Source organism: Argiope bruennichi, chromosome 9 (assembly GCF_947563725.1).
Source record: "Argiope bruennichi chromosome 9, qqArgBrue1.1, whole genome shotgun sequence".
Lineage (NCBI taxonomy): Eukaryota > Metazoa > Arthropoda > Arachnida > Araneae > Araneidae > Argiope > Argiope bruennichi.
In genome coordinates, this window is record NC_079159.1 from 35,083,436 (window position 1) to 35,108,203 (window position 24,768).

General features: G+C 29.4%; 1 protein-coding gene across 3 annotated transcripts in view; it reads left to right on the forward strand.

Moving 5' to 3' along the window:
- LOC129984119 (urease subunit alpha-like) overlaps positions 1 to 24,768 on the forward strand; it is a 78,511-nt gene that overhangs the window by 18,886 nt on the left and 34,857 nt on the right. For 2 of the 3 annotated variants that reach the window (XM_056093901.1, XM_056093903.1), the window contains exons 4-15: positions 211 to 293; positions 5,953 to 6,051; positions 7,823 to 7,972; positions 8,735 to 8,812; positions 9,614 to 9,693; positions 9,770 to 9,875; positions 11,204 to 11,284; positions 13,525 to 13,611; positions 13,698 to 13,823; positions 20,173 to 20,444; positions 20,984 to 21,033; positions 22,162 to 22,234. In XM_056093901.1, coding sequence (XP_055949876.1) covers positions 211 to 293; positions 5,953 to 6,051; positions 7,823 to 7,972; positions 8,735 to 8,812; positions 9,614 to 9,693; positions 9,770 to 9,875; positions 11,204 to 11,284; positions 13,525 to 13,611; positions 13,698 to 13,823; positions 20,173 to 20,444; positions 20,984 to 21,033; positions 22,162 to 22,234 — 1,285 coding nt within the window. The remainder of the gene's footprint in view (positions 1 to 210; positions 294 to 5,952; positions 6,052 to 7,822; positions 7,973 to 8,734; positions 8,813 to 9,613; positions 9,694 to 9,769; positions 9,876 to 11,203; positions 11,285 to 13,524; positions 13,612 to 13,697; positions 13,824 to 20,172; positions 20,445 to 20,983; positions 21,034 to 22,161; positions 22,235 to 24,768) is intronic. The other variant, XM_056093902.1, reaches the window with a different exon arrangement.

Below are 24,768 nucleotides of genomic sequence, written 5' to 3' on the forward strand. Positions count from 1 at the left end.
CACTTTATAAATAGTATCCTTGAATGGAAATATATGAAAAGATTACTAAAAGTGTTTTCCATAATATTGTCATATTGACATTCTGTTTTTGAAAGTTTAAATCAAGTCTTGATATTACCTCGTTGATAATTTAAAGTTGAAAATTTTCAAAATGCTTGTTTTATGATATTTTATAAAAGCTTCTGTTTTTAATTTCGATTTACTTTCTAGGCAGAAAGCAAGTAATGCATGGAGTAGGAGACATGATTCACGATGTTCAGATTGAAGCCACTTTCCCTGATGGAACAAAATTGGTACTGATTTTGAACCTTTTTATAGTTTCCAATTCTTCATCAAATAAATATATAAATAAGATTTCATTCATTATATTATTGGTTTCTTAAGCATGGGCGAGATGGTGTTAGTACACGAGAAGCTTCACTATCATTCCTATTCACCTAGCATCGAGCCCAGCAGACAGGCACTTCTTTATTATTTTATTCCTTATACAAGTTAACTTTTAGCTGCATAATATTTTATTTTAGGCACAAGTTTTCCACTTACGTAAAATGTTCTTCTTTTTAATGTTTTTCAATTCCTACTATTAGTTCGCACTCTCCCTATATATATATATATATATATATATAATATAATATAATAGTAATACAAACTAAGTTAATATGTAAAAATCTATTAACCTGGTTTATATTACTATTGTCTCAATTCATCTGTATTTTAGAAGTATCTACATTTGCGTTCTTTAAGTATTATGGTGCTTTTGCTGTTCCTTTTTTGGTTTTAGTTTGAATAAAAAATAATTTTAAGTTGCGATTCCGAAACTATTTAGTTTCGTTTTCGAAATATTTCTAACTTTAGATTGGTTATATATATATATATAACCAATTTTGTTCAAATTTTCAATCGTTAATAAAATACTTTTTATTCATCCACTCAAGTTCAAATACATTTTTTTAAACTTGTAGTGGATAACACTTAATGTTAATACAGTTTTTTCAACTATTAATTAATTAATTAAATTTGTCCAGTCATTTCAAATCTGTCACCAAATGGTCACCAAAATCTGAGATTACCGACGCGACACCCGATCATAAATAATGTAAGATATATATAAATAATATAAGAAAATAAGCAGGAATTGAATTAAAAAAACTTTTGCCTCTTAATATTGTAATTCTGTCATATGTATGTACATATTTATATTAAAGGTAATTATTTAATAAAAAATAACTAAAATATTTTTTTTTTACCTAAGTGGGAATTGACTTAATTTATATATATATATATACTTGTTTCTATGCAAAAGGCAGACAAAAAATAATGTAGTCGCCAAAATTTCGCACATGAAACCATAACCATGTTGATGCCCGTACCGAGTTCGAAAAAGCCATCTTTATCATTGCATGCAAGCTTCTATGCAAAAGGCAGACAAAAAATAATGTAGTCGCCAAAATTTCGCACATGAAACCATAACCATGTTGATGCCCGTACCGAGTTCGAAAAAGCCATCTTTATCATTGCATGCAAGCTTCTATGCAAAAGGCAGACAAAAAATAATGTAGTCGCCAAAATTTCGCACATGAAACCATAACCATGTTGATGCCCGTACCGAGTTCGAAAAAGCCACCTTTATCATTGCATGCAAGCTTCTATGCAAAAGGCAGACAAAAAATAATGTAGTCGCCAAAATTTCGCACATGAAACCATAACCATGTTGATGCCCGTACCGAGTTCGAAAAAGCCATCTTTATCATTGCATGCAAGCTTCTATGCAAAAGGCAGACAAAAAATAATGTAGTCGCCAAAATTTCGCACATGAAACCATAACCATGTTGATGCCCGTACCGAGTTCGAAAAAGCCATCTTTATCATTGCATGCAAGCTTCTATGCAAAAGGCAGACAAAAACTAATGTAGTCGCCAAAATTTCGCACATGAAACCATAACCATGTTGATGCCCGTACCGAGTTCGAAAAAGCCATCTTTATCATTGCATGCAAGCTTCTATGCAAAAGGCAGACAAAAAATAATGTAGTCGCCAAAATTTCGCACATGAAACCATAACCATGTTGATGCCCGTACCGAGTTCGAAAAAGCCATCTTTATCATTGCATGCAAGCTTCTATGCAAAAGGCAGACAAAAAATAATGTAGTCGCCAAAATTTCGCACATGAAACCATAACCATGTTGATGCCCGTACCGAGTTCGAAAAAGCCATCTTTATCATTGCATGCAAGCTTCTATGCAAAAGGCAGACAAAAAATAATGTAGTCGCCAAAATTTCGCACATGAAACCATAACCATGTTGATGCCCGTACCGAGTTCGAAAAAGCCATCTTTATCATTGCATGCAAGCTTCTATGCAAAAGGCAGACAAAAAATAATGTAGTCACCAAAATTTCGCACATGAAACCATAACCATGTTGATGCCCGTACCGAGTTCGAAAAAGCCATCTTTATCATTGCATGCAAGCTTCTATGCAAAAGGCAGACAAAAAATAATGTAGTCGCCAAAATTTCGCACATGAAACCATAACCATGTTGATGCCCGTACCGAGTTCGAAAAAGCCATCTTTATCATTGCATGCAAGCGAAAAAGATAATTTTTTAAATAGAAAACGCAATGAGATCGAGAAATTTAATTCTGCAGTAAATAGATTAGTAGATAGGTATAAAATTTCGGATCAAATTAGTTAATAAATTGGCTGTCAGTCTATATTTATATCTGTACGTTTCTGAATGAGATAGCTAAAAGAAGCAATTGACTATCTAAGTAATTTAGTATATGCATTTTATACACTGAATATCAGTAAGTAATTGAATACCTGTAATAAAAGAGATAAACGTAATTTATTCATATACAATAGCTGATAGTCTCCGCTTGAGGCAATTACAGCTTTAACCTGCGGGGCATACTTTCCATAAGTGTTTGGATGATGGACAGTGGTATTTTCTTCCACTCGGCGTGGATAAAATGTGTAAATTCTTTCACCGACTTTAAGCGGTTGCTGCATCCCTTAATTCGGCGATTCAACTCGTCCCAGATGATTTCTATAGGATTCAATTCTGGACTCTGGCCAGGCCAGTCCATTCAGCTCATACCATTGTTATCATAGCAATTCCTGGTGGACCTCGCAACATGACAAGTAGCGTTGTCATCCTGCTAATAATAATGATCCAACCGGTAAAATTTCCACAGTGTAGGAAGCACATTGTTTTCTAGAATAGTGGAGTATGAGTTGGCATTAAGTTTATCAAATTATCAAATTCTATGATTCGAGTAAAAAAAACAAAACATGAGAAACATTCCAAAAACCCTAATTCTACACACACACACACACACACACACACACACACACACACACACACACACACACACACACACACACACACACACACACACACACACACACACACACAATGACATATATTTTTGGTTTAAGTAGAATGCAGGTTGAAGACATAGACGAGACATTGTATTTTTAATTTCGTTTTATTCTCTGTGCTCTCTCCCGGGAGACAAACATGATTATTTACAAGGCAAAAAGGGACGAACAAATGAATGATATAACATTGGATTTCTGGCGAGGTACCAATGTGGTGAACTTTGACGCTTTTCAAGGGTACAGTAGGCACAATGCATTCTGGCAAAAAGTGTTCTACATGCATACGCCAAACCCAGACATCATTCAAGAGAACCTATTTCCACTAATATACGATCCTATTTAGACATATCTTCCACCACCATAAAATAATGATTTGAATCTGGTTGAGAAATAAATAAAAATAATATTGATAAAGATGAAAATAATGATTAAAACCCTTTCTTCCCAGGTGATTTTTTTTAATTAATTCCATGATTCTACGCAAAATAATAGTTTTTTTTAGTTAACATTGTAAAAAAAAATCAAAATCGAATTATGTAATTAGCATTACAGAAGAGAGAATGACGTGTTTGAACTTGATGATTCTTAACTTCTTGCCATGGTAATTCCTAGAAAGCAATGGCATAAAAAATAATAATCTATAAATTTATAAAATGCCTGATAATTTTATTTTAAAATGATTATGAGGTTTATGAGAATTGTAAGAAGAAAAACATAAATAAAGCGAAATAGACCCTTTAATACACTAATTGATAAAATTATTTTCCATTTACCATCTGAGTGATTAAATATGTAAAAATCATTCATATAAATTCATGTATGTCATGTAACAATGGATAAGGGCTCATGTGCTTTGATTTTCTTAATCTATACTTATAATAAAGTTCAATGTGTGTGTGTGTGTGTGTGTTGGCGCTCTACAGGCCAGACCGTTTGACATACAGCTACCAAATTTGGTACATGTATACCTTGGAGGTTGGGAATGTGCACCTGGGGTTTCTTTTTTCGAATTTTTAATTAGAATTTTAATTATTAATTAAAAACTAACTTCCCGCCAAAAAAATCATCCATTTTCCCCACCGCCAACTTTTCCGCCAAAAAAATCTTCCATTATCCCCAGCGCCAAACGAGAAAGGCTTCAGTTTTTTTTTCTCCCAACAGTAATGAGGCTAGGGTTAAAATTTTTCGGCGGATTATTTCAATCGGTTCTGTTTATTTTCTTAATGTTTGATGCATTTAAAATTAAACATTGTTAATGAATCAATCTTTCAGATTCATTCTGAAGTACTTTTGAATTAAAATAAAACAGAATAAAGGAAATTAAAAATTTCTAATCCGCATAGCGTTACCCCAACTGGCGTAGAAAAAATCACGTATTTGGGTTACGTAACCGGCGAAGAAAATTCACGCATGCGCATTCTGCTCTGATTGTTGCCATGACAACGTTGGATGATTTAAATTATTTTTGGGTTAGTTGCATGCTTTTGTAAGTAAATTGTATTTATGTTAGTTATATATTTTTTGTATATGCTTATAGTTTTAAGTACATCGTTTTTTAAGTAGTTTTTTTAAAACCTGTTTTCAACCGTTTATTTTAAACGATTCGTTTTATTTTCTTAGTGTTTGATGCATTTAAATTTAAGCATTGTTAATTAATCGATCTGCTCATAATGAATCTAAGAAAATTTTGTTGACCAATTCTTGAGATATTACATAAATTAAAAAAGATATTCTTTAGTGCCCATAAAGTTTAAACGCTGAGTGACTCTATTTTCAGTAATCAGATTATAAAAAAATGCTTTGTTTCAGTAAAAAATATTATTATATTAATTGAAGATAAATTCTTTCCACTTTAATTTAAAGCATAAATTCTACCGTTTTCAACCGTTTATTTTAAACGATTCGTTTTATTTTCTTATTGTTTGATGCATTTAAATTTAAACATTGTTAATGAATCGATCTGCTCATAATGAATCTAAGAAAATTTTGTTGACCAACTCTTGAGATATTACATAAATTAAAAAAGATATTCTTTAGTGCCCATAAAGTTTAAACGCTGAGTGACTCTATTTTCATTAATCAGATTATAAAAAAATGCTTTGTTTCAGTAAAAAATATTATTATATTAATTGAATATAAATTCTTTCCACTTTAATTTAAAGCATAAATTCTACGGGTGCTAACAGAAAATGAGAGAGATACATATTACGTTATGACTGAAGGCCTTTATAATATTATGAATGAATTATATGACAATCAAAATTTGAAGTTATAAAATATTTTGATGTAAAAGCTATTAAAGTAGGAATTGCATAAAATATTTAATTATTAAAATTTTAACGAACATTAAGATTGGCGAACCGGCTGGTCGCCAAAGGCGGCTAGTATTAAATAAGTACTATATTTCCTCTGTCGTGAATATAACTATTGGGCAAAAGATATGAAGTTATAATTTTTTGATTGCAATGCATAAAATTAATAATACTCAGAAATACTCTTTTACTATATATTATATTATAATGTAAGTGTATGTATGGAAATACAGTTATTATAAATTTCCTATTCTGCAGGTTACAGTGTCTCATCCAATATGCAAAGAAAATGGCGATCTATCTCTTGCATTATATGGAAGTTTCTTGCCTGTTCCGGACGTAGCCATATTTCAAAATGTAAGTAAAATGTGGCCTTGAGATGGGTGTTTAGAACTTCCAATTAACAAAGTACTATTTTTGATTTCTACAAAAAATTGATTTTATATTCGTTTTTCAAAATAAATATTAATGAAATTACGATGAAACTTTTATATAAGAATTATTACAGATGATTGAGATTTTACAAATGCAAGGAAATGCAACAGAATTTTCCTAGTTAGTATAAAACGATGCACTATCTAAACTTGGTGCAAAATGCGATGACTACTTAGTTTAGCTATAACTTATTTTTTAATGGTGAACGTCTTTTTTAATAATCATTTTAGATTTATAATGTAAGAAAATATTAATAAAATTGAAATAAAAAAATTGAACTTGTTGAAACAATACGTAATGATAATTATCCACACTGTTAATGAGATAATATTTATAAAGAAATCGTATGCAAATGTTTATCTTCTCTTGAATTCGGGGTTTTGTTTACAGTGAACTTGCATCACGATGTATTTATCATTAGTGAATTATATATAATAGTAATTACATTTTAATTTTTACGATAATTGCATTTTATTTATTTACAATAACCTTAAAACAACTAATACAAATTAAAACATTTTATTGTAATAGAATGTATTTTATTATATATTTTAGAACTGTTGCAAGGCATTTGACAAAATTTTATTTTGTTTCTCGAAAACTCTATTGGTTTCAAGTTAATTTTCGATTATAATTAAATCGCTGCGAATGAATTTTTTATTCACAAATTTTTTTTTAATATTATTTCAGTTAGTGAATTATTGAATGTACCGACAAATATTTGTGTCTTTGTAAAGGTCGTTTTGCACAAAAATGACTAAGTACTTCTTTAGAGAATATTAACAAGTGACTTTCTAAAGATACATTAGTGAACATTTGTAGCAGTAAATTTCGTAATCAAGCTGGAATTTCGGATTCTACTGATGTACCGAAACTTGTATTTTTAATGTTGCCCCAAAATGTCGCCAATATTCATAAAAGAAAGATAAATAATTCAAACATAGTTTTTATTCGAATCTATAGCACAATAAATCTTATGTACTCTATTAATAATTTTTTATTGCACATTTAATAAATGCATTCCGATTTGATTTTTTGAAATCTACTATTCATCTTATAGGAGGGGAAAGGTGAAATCGCGAATTGATATTAGGAAATATTTTGCAAATTTTGGAAGAAACAATTTAAGAGATCGAAACCTCTATTCCCAAGTTGCATATCATGATATTTTAAGTTTTATTTTATCTTCTAAAATTAGCTCTATAGCTTCGATATGTGCATATAAGAAACATTGAATGTCATCTCAACACGCTTGAATATCAAACCAGCAACTAAAACATCGAAAAGCGTTGTTGAAAAATATGCTTAAAAATAATTTCAAAAATTTATTAAAGTTCGAGAAATAATTTACTGAAATAAAATTGGTATAGTTGAAAAAATAATTATCCTTTTCATTTTAAAGTGATGCAAAGTGATTCTTATCAATAATATTTTCAAAATTTTAGGATGACAAATATTAATAGTTTAGAATAGTTTGATGAATTTTTAACTAAAAATATAAGCAAACGTTTGAAAAATCTTTTCATTTTCGAAAATAACTGTGGGTGGGAATTAAGTAGCTCTGAGATCAAAAGCCATCTTTATTTGAATATTTTTATCGCCATGCAAGTCTATTAATATTGGTCTGCCTGCCTATTAATTTTATCATGTTAAAATATTTTAATTTTATTTAAAAGAAAACTGTTGCTTATAGAAGGAAGAGGACGATGATAGAGATTCTAAAATGAAAAGAATTATTCCTGGAAGTGCCATACCTAAGAAAGGAGCGGAAAAGATCACACTAAATGAGGGACGAAAGAGAGTTGCTCTCAAAGTCGCCAGTATTTGCGATCGGCCCATTCAGGTAATTGTACAGGCCACTTTATAATTTTTTATTTAAATATTTTCATGCTTTCAAATTAATTGCTAAAAATTTTAAATTTAGATCATTAAAAAGTAGAATTTTGAAACCGATTTTTAGTCATTTTTCTTGATGCTCGAATATTCTGTAGTTCTGCATTGTTTTGTATTCTTAGTAACAATGCATTTGCATTATTTTCTGAAATTATTTTTTAATTAATTAGAATCAAAATTGTATTAATATTATTATTTAAGAGAGATTATTTGGAAATGAAATTGAAAAAGGGAATTATAGGGCTTCATAATAATTATCATAATTAGGTATTTTGTAAATAATCAATTAAAAAGAAAAAAAAAATGGAATAAAATCTAGGTGTCCAACTATTAATAGAAACCATTAAAAACTGTGAGATTGGAAACAATACGATGAGAGATCAGTGTCAAAATAAATATTTTATAAAGGCGATTAAAATTCTTGCCTTGACGCTTTACAATTTTGGTATCTGATAATTAATTAACTGATATATTATTAAGAAAAATTATTCTTTAATATAAGAATTGCCTGATGAAAATTCTTCAATTTATTAAATTTTCAGAAAAAAAAAAGATTTGCATCTTGCAGTCATTTACTTGCAGTTTTAAAATTTTACATCTGTAATTTCTTCCAAAATTCGTCAGAAATAAAGATTTGCTGAATTTTATGATTTAATCTACTTAGAATAGAGCACTAATTTTGACCATTGAACACTTATGTTTTTAATTTTAGATTGGGAGCCATTATAATTTCATAGAAGCCAACAAGAATCTTGTCTTTGATAGAGCGAAGTCATACGGAATGAGATTGGTAAGAAAGAAGGAAATTTTTTAATAAAATATTATATTGCATAAATATATAAATTCTTTCATAGATATAAAAGCATGATTATCAATTTTTTTTATAAATATGTAGGTGGCGGGATAAGTATTTCATTTTCAATAATAATTTTTTTTTGAAAATTTAATTTTTATAGTTCACTATTCAGACTCCATTAAAATCAATTATTTAAGAAATGGGCTACATTTCTAATTTATTACATCATTTCAAATTAGAAAAAATTTTCACACCTTTTTGTAAGTATCAGACCATAATACCAAAATCCAATGTAATACAAAGATTCAAAGGTAACAGAAAAATATTTAGACCGATACTCAAAAGTTGGAGATATGCATAACTTTTTTTGCAATTATATTGTAGTTTTATAAGTGTATTGTAAATTCTATTGTCGGTTTAACCCTCTTACAGTTGATAATGTGAAATACCAAGTTTCTGTTTTTTTCCCTTGCAATTTGATGGTTTATGCTAATAAAGTTTCATATAAATATCAATTTACTTCTTTGCAGAATGTTTTTGAGTGATGCGCATGCATAGGATATAAAATATAAATGAAATTAACTGATTAATTTATATAGAAATAAAGGTACTATTATAAGTTGAAGGAATAAATGATTTCCTTTTGTTTAGAATATGCAGAAAATATGCTGATATGCTAAAATTTATATTTTTACATTGTTAACATGAGTAAAATTTATGGTTTAAATAATAATGTGGCATGCTTTGATTTTATTTTTAAATTTATAACATGAAACATTTATTCTTTAATTTTAGGACGTTCCTGCAGGTAATGCTGTTCGATTCGAACCTGGAGAAATTAAAATTGTCACTCTAGTAGAAATCGGAGGTGGAAAGTCAGTTTATTTTCTCATTTGAAATAAACTTCGAATCTTGTAGAATAAATTGCAATGTAAGAGCATTTTTTTTCAGGATTATAACAGGAGGGAACAATCTTTGCAACGGCCCTGTCACCAAGAGCAATTTGCCAGAAATAATGCAACGCATCACTGAGTTAGGATTTGGCAATGAAATTCAGGTATTATCTCAAGATAATTGAATTCGGGTATTATCTCAAGGTAGTTGAATTCGGGTTTTATCTTTATATTGTTTTTTTAAATGATAAATCTTTCAACAAAACGTAACGACATGGATATTATTGCAAATTGTCTGTTCTGTTTGTGGATGCTTTCCCCTCCATTGTTTAAGGAATATAAAAGCAAATTCGAAAATGTTCTTAGAGGAATCTTCATAGTGTACACCAAATAACAATTTTACACCAAAAAAAATACAAAATCAACGTTGCTATTGCAATGCTTCTTAGTTTTTCAACCTTAAAGAAAGTTTATTTGATAAAATTAAGCAACCGGCAAAGGTTAATATTTTGATAACCAGATCAAGAAATTTCTATTTTTAAATTTGTGCTTTTACATATTTTTTAAAATACATTTCTCGTAAAATTAACTATAACAAGCTAAGGTTATTAAAATACGAAACGTCATGAAGAAGAAAGACCTATTCATGTTGCCATCTAAATACTAGAATGCCATAACAAACTTTTGCTGTTGTGCTGCTATCTAGTGAGTAAAAAGTGAAATAATAATACATGAAAAATAATTATAATCAAAATGTATTTCATACTCAATTCACAGCTGCATAACTTAATGTAAGACAGCAGATATTTCAGTTTTATAACAACATCTTATCTGCAGTCATGTTTGAAAACTCTTTGAAATAATTTAGAAATAGGTGCTTTAAAACTTAATTTTGATGAATTGAAAGTTTAATTCAGAAAATTTCTTGATCATTTTACATTGTTTTAATTATGGTTACATTGTTTTTTAACTTTTAAAAAATTGCTTAAGATAATTTTACACATAACATTTAATCAATTACAGTTTATAAATTATTGAGGTTATTATTGAAATATTTTTTTGATATTGTATGAATTAAAAACATGCACCCCTTTTATGCAGGTATAAAGGGCGTACGTTAAGAAAATTTATTATATTCGTCATTTGAATTATGTTTAATTGCTGACATAATTCAAATAACTCCCAGTTTGCATATAAAATTTAAAAAAATATTCGCCTGTAATTAAATATTAATTTTGTTTAGCACAAACTGATTTTATGTTATAGTAAATATAATCTTTTTAACGAGGTTGAAATAATGATACTTTTATTTCTTAACATATAATTTTTCAAAAGCAGCAAATCCTTTATTTTGCTAAAATAATAAAGACATATAACTGAAATTTTCATTGAAATGTATTCATTCATTAAAATTTGTTTCTTTAAATTTAATAAATATTTTTATTGCAAATTTATATTTGTGCATGCTATTAAAGCTCTTTTTTTTTCGCAGGAAGAGGTTTATCCTAAAGAGCCATACAAAATTCCAAGATTTTCTTATATATTGAATTATGGTCCAACTACGGGAGATAAGGTAAAAGCGCATAAAAATTTTTAATGAAAGTAATGAAAGGTTTTTTAATGCTTTTGCTTTGTACAAAGTGATAAATTTTATAAGTTTGCTGTTTTAAATCTCAATTTTTTTTTCTATTTATTTACGTATAATATAATTTCTGAAAATTAATGCAATTATGAATGCAAATTAATATAATTTTGGAGAATGATTTTAGACATTTTAGTTTTAGACCAACATATATTCTTATTTGAAGTGAGCTTTGCCGTAAGTGTTTTGCATTTGTAGCATTTTAATTTCTCTTTAACAAAGATGACTATTTAATAAAAAAGCTACGTTAGATGGTATTCATGATTTTGAAAAAAGACCTATTAGATTCTTTTATTTTAAAGCAATTTAATATATCTTGTTTACGATTATGGCGGTTTTCTTATTTTTTTTATATGGCAGTTTACATTCTACAAATAAATATCTACATCTTATTAAACTCCTTACCCATAACTAGTTAAAAATAAATTACTACATGTATTAAAAAGACATTAAATAAAAAGTAAATGATCATTTCCTAATAATATTTCACATAATAGAGCCTTCAAAGGATAATATATCCAAGCGTTATTTACTATCGATTTTTTTTAGAGTTACGCATTATCAAGTTATTGGCGAAAATCACATATAATTCGAACAATATTTTTTTTTCAAAAAAGATAAATTGTTTCGCTGATGCAAAATAAATTTCATAATTACACATCATAAATGAGTTTAATAGAAACAGTTTTTAAATTTAATTTTATTAATGTTGTTTTTATTTAAATTACTTTCTACATTTCTGTCTTTAATTTATAAATTATTAAATGTTATGAAATACTGAAATAAAAATGTCCCCCAATTTAAGTATGAATATTTACAGGTCAGTATAGAAAATTTTGGATTAAGAAAAGTGTATCAGTTGTCACAGTCAATAGTATATACCAACTTGTTACGTGCTGCCATCTATGAAACCTTAATGAAGTTATTATATGTAGTGTTGTTCACATTTTCCTCGTACAGTTGTACTTATGAAATCTTTTTCTTAATACAGTGGGTGATTTAGATGTCATATGGATATACGGAATGTATTCCTTGTTGAGATATTACCGGTCTTTACTCTACTCTTATCACCTGCCGATGCTGTGAAATTCCTTTCTTATTGATTTCTCCAATGCTAGATTTCGAGATAATTGCATAACACTGCCAGAATATACGAGATAATTTCACAGATCTCTATGCAGTTATCTCGAATATTTTTAATAAATAAATGTATGGCATATTTTTAATATTGTTCTGATCAGATTATTATTGTTAGCTTCGTGTAAATTATGAAAAGAGTTTTGCAACTTAATATCATATGGAGATTTGAATAAAAAATTGTATTATTTATATCAATATTTTAAAGTTACTAATTTTAATTATGCTATCATTTTATCAATTTGGCTTGTCTGCGTGTTGTAAAAATGGTTATAACTATTAAACAAAGTTTGAGTTCAAGTATGTTAACATTCGATTTGATGAATTCTACTTAGTTTAATTCATTTAAAGGTAATCTACCTGTTGATAGAAACATAATGCATTCTTTTTTAAGGAGATTATTTTAATTTTGATTTAGAAAATATGTAAATGTGTCTATTAAGTTATTTTCTTTGATAAATTTTAAGTAATGACGTCATTTAATTTCTTTAATGTGCTGATTTATTTTGTGGATATAAATTCCAGTTTTATGTCAAGCAGCTTGGTTTTTCAAAGGTTTCAGCAGTTGTTATAGAAATCCTATTCAAATATGAACGAATATATTTCAAATATGATTACACATTATGTAATATGCATATAATCTGATATTATTACTGATTCTTGAAAAATATGAATGCCATTGGACCTGTTTGCTTGTAGTATATACCAACTTGTTATGTGCTGCCATCTAGGAAACCTTAATAAAGTTATTATAAGTAGTTTTCACGTTTTCCTCGTTTCTACCGTAGCAACTCAACGCACCAAGATATATACAAACATATAGCTTTCAGCAAGTTGTGATCAGAGCCATCTGGTGATCAAAATCGAACTAAAAAACTTTCTAACTTCCACATTCAGCAGTTATTAAATTTTAAATTGTTGCAATTATCTATAAGATTTAGACAAATGATTGTTTGCCAAAATATAAAATTCTATAGCATTTAACAAAATAATTTTTTTTCACCAAATGATGAAACTCGCTCATTTTTGCTTAGGTTCGATTGGGCGACACGATGCTTATAATCGAAATAGAAAAAGACTTTTCTGTCTATGGAGATGAATGTAAATTTGGTGGTGGAAAGGTAAGATCAATTTTAGTGCTATATGACATTGATGGTATGAAGTGTAATGGCATATTCAAATAATAGTATGAAAACTGTTTTCGCAGGTTCTTCGAGAAGGCATGGGCCAAGCATCTTTCAGAAAGAGTTCTGAGGTCTTGGATACAGTTATAACAAATTGTGTTATAGTGGACGCTATTCAAGGAATAGTGAAGGCTGATGTTGGGATAAAAGTAAATATTGGAAATTTGCAATATTTAACCATTTAATCCCTATCTTTCATAAAAAAATACAGGTTTTTTAATGAAAATTGATATAAATTTTATCTATTTAGCTGACGAAATGAATGAAAAGAAATCGAATTTCACATATCCATTGTGGAAGACATAAGAAGATAGATTGGACAAAAAATTTCACTAATGATCGAGTGATTAGAAAATATTCATACATAAATGAAGGAAAACGGTATAAAATTCCAAAAAATATTCTTTTATTGATCAACAGTGGAATGGCCTGATCTACATTTAGCGTTTTCATTGTGTTGACCATTTCGGTATGTACAAGGTAATGAATTAGAAACTTTCGGTATAGTTTTTAATTCAGTATTATTCTCCCCATGGCATCTGTATATACAAGATAATGCATTAGAAACTTTCGGTATAGTTTTTAATTCAGTATTATTCGCCCCATGGCATCTGTATATACAAGATAATGCATTAAAAACTTTCGGTATGGTTTTTAATTCAGTATTATTCTCCTCATGGCATCTGTATATAGAAGATAATGCATTAGAAACTTTCGATATAGTTTTTAATTCAGTATTATTCTCCCCATGGCATCTGTATATACAAGATAAAGCATTAGAAACTTTCGATATAGTTTTTAATTCAGTATTATTCTCCCCATGTCATCTGTATATACAAGATAATGCATTAGAAACTTTCGGTAGAGATTTTACTCCGCAATTGCTCTTTCCACGGCCTATGTAAGTAAAGAAAATCCATTACCAACTTTCAATAGAATTTTAAATTCGGAATTACTCCTCTCATAGCTTTCGTTGTCTGAGTAAGAAATTTAATTTAATTTCGTCTGCTAGATGCATCCATATTTATCATTATTAATAAGCTATTTTATGATTAACTTGTATATAAAAATATAATAATAAAAATAATCAGATTTTGACGAGATGCAAAATTTTAAACAATCTTAAGAACGAAAGAAAACACACACATTTTTTTGAGTTATATTTATCTATTAACAGGATCACTCAAACAAAATGCGCTAAACGAATAAATCTTGATGCGCGATATCTAACATTGAATTACATAAAATGTTGATCTAAATTCATTCTAATTCTTGGCTGATTATTTGTTTTCTCGCATGCATTTATGTATGATATCTTATGTAGAAAAAAATATAATTCACACTGGAACTAACAAGTAAATTTAATAAATGTTCTTGGTATCAATAATGCAGTTCTGCATAGAATTTCAGATACATTGGGTTAAAGGATGCAAAATTGATTCTACTATTTTAAGCGGGGCATAAAGTACGCTATATTGTATTCATTAAAATTAAATCATTTTCTAGATAATGTGACTGGCCTTTCTGCTTATACAATCCAATGTGATTTTGGCCTTTTTATTTTCTACAGCTCTTACCACAAATTTTCAACTACTCCATGAATTATCCTTCTTTGTTTAGATCGTTTTCAGTCAAAAAAATTTCATACTTTCTTCATCTTCAAAAACTGTGTTTATATATTCAAGATTTCATTCTGTTACAGAACAAGTGGGAATGGTCTACACCAAACTTTCTCGCAAGTTCTGTAACAAAAGTGTCCAACTTTCGCGTCATTGAGATACAATAGTTAAGACATCACAATACAGCAGTTATTAAACGTTGTCGTGAATTATTTTAGAATTTTTACTGAATTTATCGTGTCATTCTTGGTGAGTGTTTTGGGGATAAATGATCGGAATGAGTTTAACATTATCCGTAAATCGAATTTTCGTTTTAGACGTGTTTTTCCCAAGCGATTAAAATTTGACGCGGAACTACTATGGACAAAATCGCATATCGAAATTATTATATTTAGGTCATTGCGTTTGAGTATCGCGTCTACATGTTTATAAAAATAAAGATCGACAGAATGTCGCCCTGTTGGTAGGATTTGGTTCAAAATATGATAGGTTTCTACGCTTTAAATGTTAAATCTGCGCACCAAATCTCTCAAGCTCTCTTAGTTTTGTACTTATTGTGTTAATTGATATGGACACAAATTCGAAAAGCGGGTTAAACTGACTTCCTCTGAACGAATTTTGCTCAAACTTTTATCGAAATCTACAACTTTAGTGCAATAAAATTACAACTGTCTAACTCAAAACGCTTTTCACTTATCTGTATCATAGACAAATAGACGGACATTTGTCAAAAATGTGTATTTTGAATTCAGTGTAGTCTAAAACGGAGAAATTCGTCGAAATCTTGAATTCGAATTTTTTTTATGATTACTATACTTTCTCTATTCTATGTATATAAGAAAGTAAAAAAGCAAATCTATGGGGATACAGTGGAAGGTCAAACGGACTCAGTTAGGGATAACGATGTTTGCTTTTTTGTAATGTGGTGGCCTTCCAAAAACTTTCTCGCATTCTCTATTACAATTGTAATGCCAGAGAATGCCTTACATTTCATTGGCGTACAATAGGTACGAAATATTAGCTTTTGGAGTTAACCCTTTAAAGAGCCCTTTTTTTTCTAGTCATATTATGTTAAAATATTTTTAGGCTTGAAATTAGAATAAGAACAGGGATTCATTTAGCTAATTAGATAAATTTAATTTGATTCATTAATTAATTTGGTTAATTAATAATTAAATAACAAATCAAGACACATCATTTTGTCTGAGATAAAGAACTGAAGCATCTAAGTTTCTGACTTACTAAAAAAAAATTTGTCAGAACTTATGCCAACCTACATAATTTCATACAAAGGTTGATAAATTTGGGGGGAAGCATACTTCCCACGGCCCTAGAAAGGGTTCATTTAATATTTTTGCGAAATATATCGTGTCATCTTTGACGAGGTTTATGACGATTAATCCTTGGCGTAGGTTAATAGAATCCAAAAACCGAATTTGTGTTTTAGACACATTTTTTTCATCTGATTGAAACTAAAATTTAACATAAAATCACAATTGTAGTTACGAAATCCCACACCAAATTTGACATGTTTAAACCATTACGTTTTTGAAATATCACTTTCACATTTTTTTGAAAATGCAGACTGACAACTCTTTGCTGGATATAGTTCAAAATTTGAGAGCTGTCTACACTATAGATGTTAAATCTGTGCACCAAATTTTATCTATCTAGTTCTCTTCTTTTTGTCATTATCATGTTATCTTATATGTGAACAACCGGACAGATTAATTACTTTTCAATAGATTTTACTCAAAATTTGATGGATATTTGCAATTTTAGTGTTAAGACAATGTACCAAATTTTAACCGTCTCACTCAAAGCGTTTTTGAGTTATCCGTATCATAAACAGACAGATATTTTCGAATAATCTGTTTTTCAAACTCATGAATTTGTCAATTTCGAGTTCGAATTTTTTGACGATTATTATACTTTCTCCATACTACATATACGAGAAAGTAAAAGGGACTTTTCTGAATCAAAGTGTTCTGTGGCGAATTGAGATGTGCGAGGATAGAACCTGGGACCTTGTGGTTCGCAGCCCAGTAACATGACTACGATACAAAATCAATTGCTCGGGTAGCAGAGCTGTTAACTGGCTTATAAGCTATTCACCACAGACTCTCCCTCCAGTGAGTCGGAGGTGAAACGAACGACATGGCTGTTGAGTGGTGATGTATTTATTAACTGTTGAGTCTATTGCGCCTGTACCCATTTGAATAGCGCCAAGCGTTATGGTGAGTGTGGGTGGGTGAGTGGTTGCTGATGCTGTTGCGTGCCAAGTGAGTCTGGCGACTTTTCGTTTTGCTGCGTCAAGTGAATCTGGCGACTTTGGTTTGTTGTGGGTAGATGGCGCCACAACAGTTGCACGAAGGTTGAAGATTCATCGTCCGAGGTCACCAATGTGGTGGATTGAATTGAGCGAGGATAGAACCTGCGACCTTTTGGTTCGCAGTCCAGTAACATGACCACAATACAAAAGCAATTGCTTGGGTAGCAGAGCTGTTAACTGGCTTATACGCTATTCACCACAGTTCTAATGTGTAAATGAATCAACATAGTTTTAGACGATTGCGGTACTTTATTTAGTACATAAGAAATTTTTTAATACATAATATACATTTACATACATAACATAATATAATACATACATACATAACATAAAATTTAGTACATAAATATTTTTTAAAATTCTTTTTAACAAAAGTTTAATTGTTTAAGTGTTTCTCAAAGAAAAACTTTTCCAAACTCGGACGCATGCTTTAATATTCTCGACAAGAAATTTCAATCAATAAAACGAAATATTTGGGAAGATAAATTAATATTTACGTCATGTAAACAAAGCTATTTCTTAAGACGATTTCGTTGATGAAGATGGATTTCTCTTAAGATTAAAAAAACTCTTCAGCCGATTAATAATCGAAGAAAGACGATTTTTCATCAACGCTTTCTTGGTTTTCTCCGATGACCATGTTCTGACACCATACCGAAGCATAAAAATAATTTCCAAATGGTATGTTGGGGGGGCCTTTTTGCGAGATTAATGATTTTACATATACCCATAAGATCAACGATACTTCAATCTGTCATACCGTTCGAATCGATTGTTAAAGAAAAACATTAATAAGAGCAATTCCACATCATAATTGCGTTCCCTGTTAAGCGCAGACGATTTATCAATCTTTATGAAAAAAGCATCGAAGAATTTTTTCAAACATGTATATCTAAGCTAGTGTTTTTGTTAACATGACATGGTAGTTTTTTAGAATTGTTTCCATTCCAGTAATAATCTTTCCGAATAATTGCAGAGGTGATGGAATTTTCTAGAAGTATTATGGATTAAAACAGTCGTTTGTCTCTTTTGGTTCAGCAGTTTCTGCATTCAGTAATCAGTTAAGCTTTTGAGATTATTACTGCTTGCAGTATTACGAGAGGATCTTGTTAAAATTATGAAATGCCACTAGATTTGGTTCGGGTTCATTTGAGTGTGCATAAAGTTCTTAAGGAGGTGGAATTTTCTGTGAGTAAGGATTACATTTACTTCCATAAATCTTTTTATATGATGAGAAAAGTAATTTGCGAATTATTAGGTTTTCCAAGTTACCATTTTTTTAATAATGGATTACTGACTAAATTAGTTTTTTTCCTCATTTTTCACAAAAAGAGGTTTTGATAATAAATTTAAGAAAAAGTTTTTAAAGAAACTTTGAATACTATAAAGGAATTTGTTTGATGATAATACTCTAGGATTTCGAGCGAGTTTCGTTTTGCTTATTTTACCGAAAAAAAAACTAAGAGAATTTTTAAATAGAAGACTTTAAAAAATAGGCTTCGTACATCATTTTCATAATTATTTTTTGTCAGTTAAGGAGGAAAAAAAAAGCTGGATTCTGTGAATGAATTAAATATTTCATGCATTTATTTAAGAAAAAACTCTGTCAAATGAGCTTTATTCATTAGTTTTGCTTATTCATATAAAAGAATTCTAATGATTTCACGGTTAAAATAAATAGATAGACTTGAGATAATGGTACACTGGATTAAGAGCTCTGAGAGTAATAAATCCTCTTTTTTTCTGTAATTACGTTAAATATTTATTTTTAGTTGGTTTCATATATTCATATTAATATGTGAGTGTATAATTAGATAGGATTATTTAGTATATAAATTAAATGTATATAGTAAATTAAAAATATATGTATTCAACGCTTTCTATTATTTTATTCATTTATCACACACATATATAAGTACTGGAATGGTTCAGACACTTATTGCATTGATTGTTAAGATTTTTACCACTCGAGTTTCCTTCCCAATCGTATTATTCTCGACCAACCTCATTTTTATAGGCACAAAGGTTTTCCAGCCGACTATAAATTAACAGAACAATACAAGAGAAAGTGAGAGGCCATGTATAAAAAATGCAAAACAATTGCGATACGTTTGTGATGAATAGATATAAGCTAGTTAACAACTGCGCTACACGACAACCACAAAACAACAACAAAAAACCCCCTCGATTTTATAACCCCGCCTCCCATTTTTCTGTAACTAAATATTGACATGTGGCCTGCATAAGCGTATTATAAATGGCATCGTGGTTAGGGTTTTGAACACCCGTACATTTTTCTCTTGTTCGATCCCAAATTTACAATTCATTTAGATTTGGATTATAATTTGAAGGCCATAGACAGGATCTTATTTCCGATTTAACAAACAACAACAAAACTACCGGAGAAGTTCGGCTATCCAGGTACTCGAGATAACATTCCCTGGTTTATAAACCTAAACGTAGAATTCCTTATCCATAAACACTCCCTAATAACTCAATTACCCTTTCAGATAAATAATCCACCATATATCTTTTGTGTCTTTCTAGAACGGCAAGATTTCTGGCATTGGAAAAGCTGGCAACCCAGACGTCATGGAAGGAGTGATTCCGGGGATGGTGGTGGGCGTCTCTACAGAAGTGATTGCGGGGGAGGGTCACATTCTAACAGCTGGTGGTATCGACAGTCACATACACTTCATCTGCCCACAGCTTGTCAGGGATGCTATAGCTTCGGGCATCACCACGATGATAGGGGGAGGTACAGGTCCGGCCACAGGCACGAGAGCAACGACTTGCAGTCCTGGACCCTACCATATAAGGTATAGCTGTAACAGTCTTGGGGAGATGCATAAAAAAGAGGATGAATAAAAGTAAATTTGTTGCATTAAATATTGCATTGTTGAACAGACCATTGAATTCTGTTACCAAATTAAGTACAATTTCGGAAGTTGGGAGGGTGCTCTCTAAGCTGTTTTTAATAATATACCTATTACTTTAATAAGAGTAAATTTTAATAACTAGTTTATTTTATTAAAAGTAGTTTATAGTAGTAAGGTTTTAGGTAGATAAGATAGTTTAATAGATGCAGTAAAATTTTAATATTTTTCAGCGATAATTTAGAGGTAATGATTCTAAAATTATATTAAAAGGATTTTTTTTTTCATTGCGAACAATTTGTTTGTAAATTTTAATTTTTAAACTATTGTTAAACATATTTTACTTAATGAAAATTGTTTGAGTATCATATCAAAAATGAAAATTAACATTAACAAAAACACTTGATTGTAATCTTTTTTTTTACATAATCATATTTATATAAATTTCTAAGTTTAAGTTTACAATGTTTTTGTAATTGCAGGTTTATGATAGAATCCACGGATGGATTTCCCATGAATTTTGGATTTACAGGTAATATTGTTTCATAGAATATGCTAATTCTTTCGTAGGTAGGAAGCAGTATTTTGTATATTGAGCGTTAAATTATAAAAATGAATTAAATGGAAAGGGAGTAGTGGTTACAATTGGTTGTATTTTTGTGGAAAATATTATCGAAAATGGGATATATATTTAGAGTAAGAGATAAGAAAGGCAATACTTTTTTGAGGAATGGGCTTGCATTTGGTAATCATATTCTATATATGATATATAGTCCGACCATATGATATATAGTCGGCCAATAATATCGCCCAGCAGGTATTCGGGTATCATTTCATCATATATGCATCATGTGTATAACTAAGAAAGGAACGCAATTCATTTTTTTAGCCGCAGAAAGTGCCAAATTTCGAAAACTGCATCTGCGAATTCCGAGATGTGCAGAGAACACACTGTAATAAAAATGCGCAGCCGTAATTATGCTCCATAACAAGGCATGGCCATAACAAATGCTTCATAACAGGGCATGGCCATAACAAATGCTTCCTAACAGGGCATGGCCATAACAAATTCTTCATAACAGGGCATGGCCATAACAAATGCTTCATAACAGGGCAAGGCCATAACAAATTCTTCATAACAGGGCATGGCCATAACAAATGCTTCATAACAGGGCAAGGCCATAACAAATGCTTCATAACAGCGCACGGCATTCATCAACTAAACAAATTGAAGAAATTTTGGCTGACATGTTAGAATATCCACCATATACTGATAAAGCTTAGTCTCTCTTTTCGACTTTTTTCTTCTGCTGAAAAAAGTTTTGAAAAGTCACCTTTTTTAATCGAATAACAAATGCATGGACATTATTCGAAGCTGGTTTCAGTTTCTGCCTAATAAGAAAAGATTTTCACTACTTGGCGAATCAGTGGAGCTAGCATTTGTATAATTTTGGCAATTATTTTTAAAAATGAACTTTGTCATTTCATTCGATGGTTACTGTTCCTATTCCATTTGATGCATCCATATATTTGAAAGATTGCTTAACATCAATCTAAGTTGAAATGGATGTTTATTAGATTTTACTTTGAGGTTTTATGTTTATTGCATTAGTGTATATATTTGATTTCAAATATTTAAATTTTGTGTTGAAATTTTTAGGGAAAGGAAACACTTCTGATTTTGGAAAGTTGTCTCAAGCCCTTGTAGAGCAAATAGAAGCAGGAGCTATTGGGTAATTGACTTTTAAAGGTATTTTCTACTAATTCTTTCTGTGTTGTTTAATAGTTTGAACAAGGTACAAAACTCATTAATAAAGCCATTTTCTAAAGTATTTTTCATAACAATTAATTAACATTTATTAAATTTAATTAAAGGTTTTAAAATGATCTTTTATTAATGTACTAAACGGCAAAATTTTAAAACATTTTCTTTCTTTTTCAATCTTTATATGGATTATTTCTCAAACTCGCTATCAGATGGAGCCTCTGAAATAGAATCAATATTTAATTTAGATATTATTAAACTTCTAATTAAAAATATTAAACTAAAATACTATTATTAAGAATATATAAATGTACAAAATTTCAATAAGCAAGCCTGCTATGAAGTGAATGAAAAAGCGTTTACAACTTTTTTCGTTTCAAATATGAAATACATGAAGTTAAATAAATGTGTTAAAAATATTAAAGTATCTTGCAGTTCTCGCTTTGTTCTCCAAATCGTGTAGTTTTTGTTTTATCAGTGGCTAGAAATGTTTCGATGGGCGATTGTACTATACGTCATGGAATCATTATATAGACAGGTTAAAGTTTACAGCGATATAATTATTCGTTTGAAAAAAATAAATAAAATGGTTGAATTTAAATTTATTACAAATACAAAAATTCTTTTTGCTTGTGTTAAATTTGGATCTAATAGGCTTCTAAAATGTTTTTATTCTTGAATGTTGCTGTATATTTTGCAATATGTTAATTTTTAAAGAGGAAAAAAAATGTGATTTAACCCTTTCTAGGGCCGTGGGAAGTATGCTTCCCACCAAATTTATCAATCTTTGTATGAAATTATGTAGGTTGGCATAAGTTCTGACATATTTTTTTAGTAAATCAGAAACTTAGATGCTTCAGTTCTTTATTTCAGACAAAATGATGTGTCTTGATTTGTTACTTAATTGTTAATTTACCAAATTAATTAATCAAATGAAATTAAATTTATCTAATAAGCTAAATGAATCCCTTTTCTTATTCTAATTTCAAGCCTACAAATATTTAAACATAATATAACTAGAAAAAAATGGCCCTTTAAAGGGTTAACTTAGGTAGCACACGTATATTTTACAATATTGCATGATATAAACAATATTAGCAAAACTGAATAATACTGTTGAATATTGAATAATATTATATTGTATAATATAGTGCAACTGGTTATGCTATCTGCGTATGCCACTGTAACCCGTCCATTGCTCAGGATGCATAATTGCTCAAAGATGAGCTAGATGATTATATAATTAGATTAATCGCTTTATTAATTTAAGTATATAATCTAATCTTTATTAATCTAATCGATCTTATTTAAGATCGATTTTATAACGCACATATGACAACGAAAAATTCATGGTGATTGAATTTTAATGAGGTTTCTGTAGGTTTTTATCATTAACAATTACTTTTATGGGGTAAACATCCATTTTTTCCGGAAGATGAAAATGAACAATAAATTCATATACAATGCATTTTCATTCTAATATAAAGAAAAAGATTTGGCGAAAACCCAAAGTAATGAACTAATTGTTTATCTTTTCTTCAGAAAGCGACATATGGATGTATTCGTTCATTATGAGAAAACAGCTGTAATGACAAGCCTCGCATCCTATCAGGCGATTTTATTTCAATCTGTTAGGAGACTAAACAAAATCATATTTATTACAATATTATTATTTCCCTGTGATATTCTCTCTTTTTTTCTTTTTTCTTTTCTCTTTTAGCAGTTGCATTCATCTGTTTGATGTTAAAGGTCAACCATTTTCTTTTGGGAGATCTTATTATTATACATAACAAAAGTGGGGAAAATGTGATGCCCAATACTTATTTTACCAAAAAAGATAAATTTTTTGTTTAATTTACGAAACTTATTCCATCGATTTAAGCAAATATTCAGTTGTATTTTCAAATATATTTATTCATAGAAAATCGATACTGAAAGGAATAAATAAATAAAGAACCGCAATATTATACGATGTCAATGTTTTTCGAAGTTTAATCTGAAAATTAAAGTAGTTTTTTAGTTATTCGAAACTTTAGAAAACAGTGTATATTGTAGATGTTTTCTTCGATTTGATAATGACCTATTTAATATTTTTGCTCACTTTACAAGTAAATGATTTGGTAATAGAGAAAAATATTTGCAGAATGATTTGAAGTTACTATGCAGTTTTTGGATGTGAATTTTTCTATTGATTTTAATGAGTTGGAATCTTAATTTCTCAGCGAAATCCGCACATTTATGGAGAATCCACAAAACATCTTTTCATTTTATTGGATGAAAATAAAGTTATAAGTTAAAATTTATAAGTTAATTTATCTCCATTCCTTAATAATTTGTTAATTTTTAACAAATTATTTACCAAATTTATGGTAAATTTTAATTTTAAATATTGGATAATAAAATTCTTGTAGACAATACTCAATTATTTATGCAGCATAAGTTTCTTTTGCATAAGATAAAGTATTTATTAATGAATTATAATGAAAATAGTTATTTTATATA